Source organism: Leptodactylus fuscus, chromosome 5, assembly GCF_031893055.1.
Source record: "Leptodactylus fuscus isolate aLepFus1 chromosome 5, aLepFus1.hap2, whole genome shotgun sequence".
NCBI lineage: Eukaryota > Metazoa > Chordata > Amphibia > Anura > Leptodactylidae > Leptodactylus > Leptodactylus fuscus.
The window spans coordinates 150,175,445-150,188,049 of NC_134269.1; the positions used below are offsets into that span (position 1 = coordinate 150,175,445).

The window sequence follows — 12,605 nt, forward strand, 5'->3', positions numbered from 1 at the left end:
CAGTCGTAATTATGGGTCCATAGACTTAAATACCCTTACTATATAAAGTCTATGAGGATTTATCTTGGATATAATTAGTAAAAAATACAATTTAGTAAGATGTTAACTATTTCAAGTTTTTATTTGTGCTGGTAATTTTGTATATTTTAGTAAGTTATCAAACAATGTGATGTAACCTTTACAGCCACATGTAAACACAAACTTACTGTAACTGCCTGGCTAGATCCGTTGTAAAATAGGCATGTCTTAAGACTTATGTCCTGGGCTATGTATATCCTTTTACACTGTTAGACGTAGTGAAGGCCAACAGGTAGAAGAGTTGCGCTCCTTCTGCTCAATAGTGAACTGCAAAATCACCCAGGAATCTCCTCCAAATCTTTGTGAAAATTGCAAAACCCAATCCAAGTGATGTACTTTATTTGCGTGAGATGGTCATGTGACCACTGGCCGTATGGGAGTGAATGGAGTTTAGAGCAAATAGCTCTGGGGCTGCATGAATTTTTTTGCAATGTGTGTATGGGATTCGCTAGAGGTCAATCTACTGGGACCAATCAGCAAGTCTCAAGTAGAGGACTCATGATGTCACAGGTAGTGACATTGCAGGTCTGTCGCTGATTGGCCTCAGCAGTTACGTGACCGCTAAAACCAATCCATGGCTTCAGCGGAACTCCAGAAGAGACCTGGGAGAAGCTGCCGGAGCAGAAGAACCAGGAGGACACTGGAGCATCGGAGACAGGCCATTTTTGTCTGGACAACCCCTTTAATGATAGAGTCTGTGGTATTTCTATATTAAAATTCTAAAATGGTAAAAATAAATAAAATCACATTGAAAGAATGAAATTAACTTTGGGGTTGAATGAATGAATGAAAGATATAAAATCAAAATAAACAGGAAAAATAATGTTTTTTCCTTATTTGTTTATGCTCCAATTAAAGCCCCATGCACATGCGGGAATCTAGTCCAGGAACTCCAGTCTGTATATTGTCAGGGTTTCCTGGTCTGAATCTGGTCAGGAGACTGGGATTCTTTACATTATAGTGATCTGCGATACAGGGAGTCTATGTACCGGTCTCCTGTCTGGGTTCAGATCAGGAAATTCAGCCAAAGCATGGATTAGATTTTCTGTCCCTAATTCCCATGTGCATGGGGCTTGAGGATAATTTCACACACAGCATTTCTCTGAAAAATACAGTTTTTTGGTAGGTTTTCAAGCAGTTTTTTGAAAGAAAAACTGAAGTGAATTCAAAAGTAAAAAATATAAAATTAGGACTTATTCTTCCTGCTTGATCCACTTCTGGCTTTGGCTCAAAAGCTGCATAAAGCTATTACAAGAGAATAAACTATCCATCTTTGCCAGTTTTTGGAGTAGATGGATATAAATGTGGCACATAGCCCTTTCTTGCACTAAACATTATTCCTTCTATGGCTCACTTATCACTTTTTACAAAAGTGGGCGGAGCAGTGTGGAGCCCAGACGGGCTGGGATGGGGACGCCTCAGCCTGACAGATTTACTATATCTCATGGCAGAAAACTGGAATTCACTTTAGCTCCTGTGTAGTGTAAATTTCAATTCTGACGCATAGACTTGCAGCTGTATTATGAAGAAAATGATGCGTCTTAATAATTCAGGCATATATCACTGTTGCCGGGAACTTCATTAAGATAAGATAATCCTTTAATAATCCCACCTCAGGGAAATTCAACGTGTTAGGGGGCATTCACAGTACCGTTGGTGTCTGCTCGGCAGTGCCTGTGGCTATTGTCCGTACAAGATTTTAGCAATGGACACTAGCTGGTCAGTTTGCAATTTCTATTCATTTCAATGAGATTTTATCTTGTGTCCTTTAGTGTCCTTTTACAGCCAGGTCCGTTTTTTCAAGCGGACCAAAAAAAAAAAAATATCCTACATGCAGGACTTTTCTGTCCGTTTGAAAAAATGTGCAGCAAGTGTCTGTTTTTTTTTTCTTTTTTTAACATTGAGGTCTATAGGCAATGGACATATAACGGACAATAACTGATAGCCATCAGTTACTGTTCGTATGTGTCCATTATGATAGGTGTCTGTTTTAGATTTTTTTAAACGGACACCATCTGAGCAGAGGGTGAACCCTACCTTACAGCAGTAGACCGGCATATGGATTGCCAGTCTTAATCAATTCTATCTTCTCTGGTGCATAACAGTCAGATTAGTCCGAATTTTGATTAGTTTTAGCTCGGGTCCCTGATTTGTTTCTGGTAGAACAAGTTCGGTACATACCATACCCTAAATTAATTTAAATCATCCTACTAATATTATAAATGTGAAAGTTTGGATATTTGTATGTTTGTTAGTCAATCACACAAAAATGGCTGAACGAATTTGATTGAAATTTGGCACATAGATAGATTGTAACCTCGATTAACACATAAGCTACTTTTTATCCTGGTAAATGACGTGGCTTCATAAATATAGGATAATAGAACTGATTGTTTCAGTTCACTATCACAGTACAGGAAAACGGCAGTTTCTGCCCCTGTATATAGAAACAATATATACCATTAATTACAGATTGTAATTACATAGTTACATAGTTGATGAGGTTGGATAAAGACATTAGTCCATCAAGTCCAACCTATAACCCAACAATCCCTACAGTGTTGATCCAGGGGAAGGCAAAAAACCTCATGAGGCTCATGCCAATTGCCCTATTTCAGGGGAAAATTGGCGTTTGTTATAAGATTATACCATCAGTCTGATCATTTATGTGGGCAGGAAGAAGTGAACAGTACAGTTATATTCACTTCTGAGGAAATGATCTATTGTGAAAATATTTTGAGTCAAACAGAATGGGAGTAACAAATTTTCATTGTGATTCATTACACAGAAATTCATGGAAATAAGCAAGGGGATTTACAGTTACAAACAACAGTTTAATCAGCAAATGAAGTTTGTTCTAAAAAACTTGCTTTTTGTGAACCTGGCCTATTTGTCATATATTGCTATGGACCCCCTCCAGTTTGTCGGGCATTGGGGTGGATGATGCCATTATCCACCTTCTTCACAGAGCTCTCTCTTATCTGGAGAAACAGGGGAACACTGTGAGAATAATGTTCTTTGATTTCTCCAGTGGGTTCAACACCATTCAGCCAGGAATACTGAGGGACAAGCTGGACCTTGTTGGTGTGGACCATCACTTGTCCAACTGGATCCTAGACTACCTCACAAACCGACCTCAGTATGTGAGAGCCCGTGGCTGCGTGTCTGACACTGGGATCTGTAGTACAGGGGCATCACTAGGTACAGTTTTTGCCCCTTTCCTCTTCACACTGTACACTGCTGAATTTAGGTACAACTTATCTAGCTGTTACTTACAAAAGTACTCTGACGACTCTGCAATAGTAGGCCTCATCACTGACGGAGATGACAGGGAGTTCAGAGACATAAAGCGAGATTTGTGGACTGGTGCTAGCGGAACAACGTCAGGATTAATGCTGGGAAGACCAAGGGGATGGTAGTGGACTTCAGTAAGCAGAGAAGTGCTGTGATTCTGGTGAAGATTCAAGGGACAGGCATTGAGATAGTCAAGACCTATAAGTGCCTGGGTGTGCTCCTCAATAATAAACTGGACTGGGCTGATCACCTGGATGTGCTGCATAGAAAGGGTCACATCAGGCTCTACCTGCTCAGGAGGCCTTTGGAGTCCAAGTGGCACTTCTTAGGGCCTTCTTCAACTCTGTGGTTGCTTCAGCCATCTTCTTCCTTCCTCCCTTCCTTCTGAAATTTCCCCACTGTGGGACTACTAAAGGATTATATTATCTTATCTTCTTTGGTTTGGCCTGATTGGGGGAGTAGTATACCAGCCAGGGAAAGAAATAGACTTGACAGGCTGATTAGAAGGGCCAGCTCTGTCCTTGGGAGCCCCCTGGACCCAGTACAGGTGGTGGGTGACAGAAGGATACAGTCTGTGGTGAGCTCCATGCGGGAGAACAAATCCCACCCCATGTATGAGACCATGACGGCACTTGGCAGCACTATAAGTGACCGACTGCTTCACCCCAAGTGTGAGAAGGAGCGCTTTTGGAGGTCCTTCCTCCCAACCACAGTCAGGCTACATAATCTACATCAGGTCAAGCGAAGAGGAGTCCGCACAGAAAACTAAAGATCCTGGAGTCTTCTTTTTCTTTAGCTGCTATGACTCCTACTATTTTTCTCATTCTTGGGTTTTGGGCTAGGGAGAAACACGTAACCATGATGCTCTGTACTAATATTTGGAATAAAGCCCCAATCTACTATAACCACTTTTGTATTTATTTTAGTGTTTAGTCTGTTCCTGGTCCCTGTTGGTTTCTACTTTCTGGAAATCAACTCTCAGTTAATCACTGACTGGCACAATTCACCATACACTTGGTATCGGCATCAAACTCAAAATTCTGCTAATTGTGAAATCTCTCTAAGAGAGACTGTTGAAAAACCATAAAAGAAGAAATCTCTAGATATTGGCTGAATTTTATGCAAATTTTCCAGCAGAACCATACAAAACATACGCGGTGCCTTTCATTTCTTTATAAATTTCGCCACAAACTTTTGGTACCATCATTGGTGTATATTTACAGTGTTGGCCAAAAGTACTGGCACCCCTGCAATTCTGTCAGATAATACTAATTTTCTTCCAGAAAATGATTGCAATCACAAATTCTTTGGTATTATTATCTTCATTTAATTTGTCTTCAATGGAAAACCACAAAAAGAATTGTCAAAAAGCCAAATTGGCTATAATTCAACACCAAACATAAAAAAGGGGACAAAAGTATTGGCACTGTTTGAAAAATCATATGATTACTTACCTGAGGCACCTACCGTGTTTCCCCGAAAGTATGACACCCCCTGAAAGTAAGGCATGTGGGGGTTTCTGTTGAATTGCCTAATATAAGGCATCCCTTGAAAAAAAGGCATGCCCAGCAGTGGTGTGCGGGGTTTTGGGGGCGGGGCTTAGTTGAGGTTTCGGGGGGCGGGGCTTAGCGAGCTCCAGTTCACTGACACAGCAGCCATGCTCTGTGCTCCGTGTGCACAGCAAAGCCGGCTGCTGCCTCTGCTGTTGTAGGATGAGCTCTCCCAGCTCATCCCAGAGGCAGAGACAGCAGCTGCCATACAGAAGAGGCAGCAGCCGGCTTTCCAGTGCACACGGAGCACAGAGCATGGCTGCTGTGTCAGTGAAGTGGAGCTTGCAAAGCTCAGATAAGCCCCGCCCCCAAAGCCTTGCTAAGCCCCACCCCCTAAGCATAGCTAAGCCCTGCCCACCACTTCCAGGAGGAACAGCAGCACCAGCACTGCTAGGAAGAAGGGAAAGGTAAGTATGATAACTTCCCCCCTCCCCTACACTACACTACCTACAACCGGCAGTCATGCTGATGCTCCACTGAGGAAGTGCCGACATGACTGCCGGTTGTAATAAGGCACCCCCCAAAAATAAGACAGGTCCTATATTTAGAGTGACAATTTAATATAAGACATTCTCTTATTTTCGGGGAAACACGGTAACAGGTGGTGGCAATAACTAAATCACACTTGTAGCCAGTTGAAATGGATTAAAGTTGACTCAACCTCTGTCCTGTGTCCTTGTGTGTACCACATTGAGCATGGAGAAAAGAAAGAGGATCAAAGAACTGTCTGAGGACTTGAGAAGCAAAATTGTGAGGAAGCATGAGCAATCTCAAGGCTACAAGTCCATCTCCAAAGACCTGAATGTTCCTGTGTCTACCGTGCACAGTGTCATCAAGAAGTCTAAAGCCCATGGCACTGTGGCTAACCTCCCTAGATGTGGACGGAAAAGAAAAATTGACGAGAGATTTCAATGCAAGATTGTGCGGATGGTGGATAAAGAACCTCGACTAACATCCAAACAAGTTCAAGCTGCCCTGCAGTCCGAGGGTACAACAGTGTCAACCCGTACTGTTCGTCGGCATCTGAATGAAAAGGGACTGTATGGTAGGATACCCAGGAAGACCCCACTTCTTACCCAGAGACATAAAAAAGCCAGGCTGGAGTTTGCCAAAACTTACCTGAGAAAGCCAAAAACGTTTTGGAAGAATATTCTCTGGTCAGATGAGACAAAAGTAGAGCTTTTTGGGAAAAGGCATCAACATAGAGTTTACAGAAAAAAAAAAAGAGGCCTTCAAAGAAAAGAACACGGTCCCTACAGTCAAACATGGCGGAGGTTCCCTGATGTTTTGGGGTTGCTTTGCTGCCTCTGGCACTGGACTGCTTGACCGTGTGCATGGCATTATGAAGTCTTAAGACTACCAACAAATTTTGCAGCATAATGTAGGGCCCAGTGTGAGAAAGCTGGGTCTCCCTCAGAGGTCATGGGTCTTCCAGCTGGACAATGACCCAAAACACACTTCAAAAAGCACTAGAAAATGGTTTGAGAGAAAGCACTGGAGACTTCTAAAGTGGCCAGCAATGAGTCCAGACCTGAATCCCATAGAACACCTGTGGAGAGATCTCAAAATGGCAGTTTGGATAAGGCACCCTTCGAATCTCAGGGACCTGGAGCAGTTTGCCAAAGAAGAATGGTCTAAAATTCCAGCACAACATTGTAAGAAACTCATTGATGGTTACCGGAAGCGGTTGTTTGCAGTTATTATGTCTAAAGGTTGTGCTACCAAGTATTAGGCTGAAGGTGCCAATACTTTTGTCCAGCCCATTTTTGGAGTTTTGTGTAAAATGATCAATGGTTTGACTTTTTTTCATTCTCTTTTGTGTTTTTTTCATTGCAAGCAAAATAAATGAAGATATTAATACCAAAGAGTTTGTGCTTGCAATCATTTTCTGAAAGAAACCGAGTATTATCTGACAGAATTGTAGGGGGGGCCAATACTTTTGGCCAACACTGTATACAAAGAAGGCCCACACTTTTCTGTCTAAATTTCCGACAAAATTTATGGTGCATGGCATTTACAACATATTTATGAACAGATTGCACTAGAAATAACAGAAAAATACGACTGGCTCGACATGTTTGAGAAAGGTGCCCCAGAAGGGCCTGGTTTTAAAAGTGTCTAACTTTATGACACATTTATGAAACAGAAGAGCACAAATATGGCACAGAATTTCTTGTAGAAAATATATCAAATATAAAATGGTATAAATTTAGTTGAAGGTTAAGGTAAGACAGAATTGTATGGCATGGAAATGCAGAAAGATTTTTATGATGCAATGGGAGGATAAGCCAGAATTTTCATGCATAGGAAAGTGAGCCAGAACTATGGTACATTGGAAAATGGGACAGATTTATGAAGGTACAATATAACTAATACTAAGGGGATGGGATTCATAGTTTTAGACAATGCAAAGTTTGATAGTATGGCCAGTAAGCCTATGACGTGGTAGTTTCGAGCCTGAGCCTCCATTCAGTCTCAAGCATGTGTATGAAGCCTTAGGATTAGATAAATCTTATGTTTTTTTTTCATTTACTCAGGATAGATAACACATTGATATAATTGTTGTGAATGGGAAAACTGCTATTTTCCACTTCATAGAGACATGAGTGCACACCTGGTGCTAGCCTTGAGGCAGGCATGGTGGTACATGTTAAGTCTCTGAACTCAAATGAACATATTTTTGCCTTACAGGTATCTTATGCGTTTAAGAGTAAACTTCAAGTCACTGTACACGGAACATATATATATATAGATATATTTTTTTGTGTTATATACATATATAACACAAAAAACATATATGACCGCACCAGTCTAGGCATAGGGTGCTCACCAATGGGAAAAGGATTTTTACCGTTCAATATAACTCCAAAAAAGCAGGCGGCACACCAAAATTGTGAAAAAAATGAAGGAGGTTTATTGCCTCATACTGCGACGTTTCGGCTCCAAGAGCCTGCTTCAAGCTTGGAGTTATATATATATATATATATATATATATATATATATATATATATATATATATATATATATATATATATATATGCAAATTCCACACTTTCTTGTACATTTACAGACATATTTTTCCATAATGTTTAAACATTACAAATAGGAAAAGGAGTCACTCAGGGAAACCTGCACATTACCAAGTGATATATTCTCCAGCTCTGGATTTCTATTTCCAGGCTCTATGCTTACACTGGTTTCATAAAATATGTACAAAAGCTATGTTTACTGGAATCATTAGAGGATGTGGAATAGCAAAGAAGCAGTCCTCGAAACACTTAACCTGCTGTGTGCTGGAGACAATAGAAAATGCTGCTTTATGTGTCATAATATACTAAGAAGTAGAAAAAATATTGTATGGTTTGTAAAAAAGAAAAGTCCAAGACTTTCCTATGACACCTCAGTCTATGCTATTAGACTGTTAAAAAAAAAATCTCCCTAACCCTTCCTTCCTAAAAGTGTCAGTTTAATGACTGAAGGCACCCAAACAATACTATAAAAAGTACACTACTATGTGCAGACTACTATGACTTGTGAAAGAAAAGGCTGATAAAGTTCTGGCTAAAGACGTTGGAGACATATCATTACCATATGATCTAATGTGGGTGTCAGCCTGGATTGTGTTCATTGAAGGAAACTGTATTCTCTAGCATTGCTTGGGAATAGGAGCAGGAGGGTTTTCACAAAGTGACAGTCGCAGAGCACTGGGTCTACCCCCTCCTCCTCTGCACACCTGTAGACTCCTTTTGTCTGGACTGAATATTTAAATTACATCTCTGCTTTGAAAGTTCTTCTTCTTAATCCCAGGACTACCAGGTATGGGTTACATTCACATTAAAGAAAAGGAAAGTTTTTATTAATTCTATTTTCTTTGGATTCTGAAAGTAGAAAGTTTATGTCAGGCAGTGAACTTCTGACAATCCAGCTATTTTCTTCTAGTCTCTAATCTTAAACTTTCTACTAACAGATTTTTCTGTGGCTGTACTGTTGCTGCAATTTTTTGGTTATGTGTTATCCTAAATTGAGATGAAGGTAGCACTGAGTACAGGTCTGTACAGATGTAGTGTATATGGCAGGATACTAATAAAGTGTTGACGTTGCTATGATTTATTGTTGCAAGCAATTGTACTATACTTGCTGAGGATTAGAAACTGTGTCCATGTGTTGTAGAATACTCACATGTGTTGATATGTAATGTCTTACAGACTGTGTAACTGTATGCCATAGTACAAACTAGGGATTCTGCATTGTCAGCTAAGTGGTATGCCTAAATGTAATGACAGGTTATAACTTACTTAATTGTTTAAGTACAATATGTGAAACTTAACCTAAGTGGTGTCATTCTGTATTGCCTGCTGCTTTGTTACTATCTAATTTGTGGCACTATTGTAATGTTCTGAATGACCAAAGAATAAGCAGACAGTCATTGTAAACTGTACCAACAGCCCCTATATACTAACATGTATGATTGAATGAATGGATGCTACAGCTATACTATACAACAGACCCTACTGGAAATGTTTAGCAAAATATTTGTATATGTCTGCCCATGTACATATAACTGGTAAACCTTGTGGCATGCTGAGACTTGTAGTGTAACAATAGCTGTACAGGCACAGATTGTACATTACTTATACTCTTTATGCATGCAAATTAAGATATGTAACTTATTTATGAATTATTTTAGATTGTATGCTATTTTGTGAACTTGAAGTGGAATACTATAGTATAATGGCAGCCAAGTGGAAGCCTTTACCTGTCAGCTACACCCCCACCTACAGACAACATATACAAAACAAAGCTTCTATCAATACCTTAAACATCCATTTCTATTCTATTCTATTCTATTCTATTCTATTCTATTCTATTCTATTGTACTCTACTCTACTCTACTCTACTCTACTCTACTCTATTCTATTCTATTCTATCATATAGTATAATGATAATATTAATATATATGTAAATCCAAACATTATATATATCTAAGAATACTGAAAACAGATTTCAGAGTGGAAATTCTCCATATGTTTGGTGTGGAAAATCCATTTCAGTTTATTTGATGTTTTTATTCTCACATTTTTCCGAGATATAATTATCCTCATACAAAACATATGCATTTAGTGGTCTGTCTTATGAAAGGCAGGTGCTCAGTCTTAAGATGTTTTTTTTTCCAAAGTAACAATCTATTTTTAGGACATTCATACATTTTTTAAGTTATAAAAAAGATCCCATTTCCAATGGAGACAGTTAATAGCAGGTTAGAACATTTTCTACAATTGTTTGCTTGTACATATTCATAGTTTAATGTGCTGCTAATAGATACATTTGGGGCTACAGTGTCTCCATGACATGAAGATTATTGTAAATCAGTTCCTTATATGGCCACAGGCTAATGGATGTTGTTTGATGACTAACTGCCCCAAGGAAAGGAAGTGGTAATTGTACTTCCTGTTTATGTAAGATCAGAAAGCAATACTCGTACATGCTGCTGTCTGACTTCAGTGGATGCCAGATGTGTCTCTTTTGCCCAAGATATATAACTATATAACTATATATATATATTTCTATATCTTGGGTTAGAATGCAATTCACTTTAAATAATGAATACTACATGTCTCCTGTAAGCAATATTCCTTTTCTGGATATCAATGGCATCAACTTTTGGAATAAATAATTAATTAATATTGAACCTTGGTAAATGATAAACCCACTGCACATGTGTTTTTCTACCAAACATAGAACATAGTAATACAACATACATTGTGAATATTCAGTATATCAAAAAATAGTCTTTTCACGCAACTTTTCTTCATTTCTAGGTTTCATTGGTTTGTTCAGTTATAGATGATCTGATACCATGAAAGCAGTTATCATCCTCACCTTGCTTGCCTCAGTATGCTACTCCAAACCCTTCTATCAAAAAGGTCTCTTTGATTTCATGCTAGAAGATGATGGATCTGGTTTAGATACAGTACCAGTAGATGAACCAGTTGGACCTACATGTCCTTTCCGCTGTCAATGTCATCTTCGTGTTGTCCAGTGCTCTGATATTGGTAAGTTCTGCCATGATAAGATAAAACAAGAATAAAAGTTTAAATGCAATCCCTCCATTATAACTTGTTCATGTATCAATAAATACACTATTAATACAATGATAGTATTTTTTATTTATGTAATACCAACATTTTCTGCAGTACTTTACAAGTCAGGAGGTATGGGTATAGATAAAACTAATATATCAATTTAATCAATAGGAGTGAGCGCTATCAAGAGCTTGCAATCTATAGAAAGTTCTTTAGTCTAGTTATTGAGACATACAAATTGCCAAGTTGCGGTTAATAAATTGACCAAATTCTTCTCAAGATATGGTTCCTGCAAATGGCTTAATATAGCCTATTCTCATATTCAGCACAATGGCAGATAGATTCCTGAAGCTCCCTTTCTACATGATCAAGTTCATGCTATAAAGTTTCTGCTGTCTACAATTAATAAGGAACTTGAACACCATTATATACAATTCACAATAGTTTTAGTCCAAACTTTATTGTTATGATGAGACTTTATGGTATAAATACTATACAAATACCAATCAACTCAGAAATCTGACATGTAAAATACTTAAGAAGCTAGAATTTTTTTGAGTGAGTTTGTGCATATTGCAATACATATTGACTCCTACTATGGAAGAATTTATATGAAATAGGAAGTTTCAAATTAAAGGGCTATTCTGTTTTCAGTAGTAAAGCTTATTCATTGTCAAATAAAGTGTTTTAGAAGTTTCTAATATACCTTTTATATCAGTTCTTTATGATTTTGAAGATCAATATTTCCTGCATTGGGTTCAATCCTGGGGATAGAAGGCTGCCCTGATCATGTGACCATCAGACACATGCATGGTTCTTTATAGCTTAGTTATGAGACTAAGAGAAGAATTATATGATACTTTTATACTGTATTTGTATAAGTAACTGAGTATCATATATGGTTTCAATCAATACGTTTCACCTAGTGTGAACATAGGCCAAATACTAATTAATATTGGACTACATCTGAATTTCCAGATGCCTGGCTGGCTGTGTGAGAGGTCTTGATTTGGGTCAGAAGGGGTAATGTCTCTCATTAGAAAGAGATGATAGTACAGGGATTATTAGACCATGCATGCCCTGCTAAGTATTCTTGGTAAGGAATATGCAAATAAGACATTATTGGTGAAAAGGAGGTATTTGGTCTTAGCACCACCTAACTAGTTAGCCACTTAGTTAAAGGCAAAGTATTCTCTTCCATCAATGATATTCCTTCCTTCTGACCCAAATCAAGACCTCTCACACAGCCAGCCAGTTCCCTGAGGCAAAAAATCTTAAAACAACTGAGTGTAAATGGGAATCTCTTCCTTTTGGAGAAGTTATACTGGCTTGGCTATTATTCCCATGTATTAATCTAGCCCCCATACCAAAATCTCTCCATAATGAGAGCCATCACCCTTCTGACCCAAATGAAGACCTCTCACACAACCAGCCAGTTCCCTAATCTGCACTGATGAGAGGCAAAAATCTTGAAACAACTGACTGTAAATGGGAATCTCTTCCTTTTGGAGATGTTATACTGGCTTGGCTTTTATTCCCATGTATTAATCTAGTCCCCATACCACAAAAATGAGAGACATTACCCCTCCTGATTAAGGGC

At 38.7% G+C, this 12,605-nt stretch overlaps 1 protein-coding gene across 1 annotated transcript in view; it reads left to right on the forward strand.

Annotated features, from left to right (window-relative positions):
- The first annotated feature begins 8,494 nt into the window (after positions 1 to 8,494).
- The window catches only part of DCN (decorin), a 51,303-nt gene continuing 47,192 nt past the window's right edge, over positions 8,495 to 12,605 (forward strand). The window contains exons 1-2 of the mRNA XM_075274494.1: positions 8,495 to 8,738; positions 10,742 to 10,975. Of these exons, the coding sequence (XP_075130595.1) occupies positions 10,780 to 10,975 (196 nt within the window). The 5' untranslated portion in view covers positions 8,495 to 8,738; positions 10,742 to 10,779. The remainder of the gene's footprint in view (positions 8,739 to 10,741; positions 10,976 to 12,605) is intronic.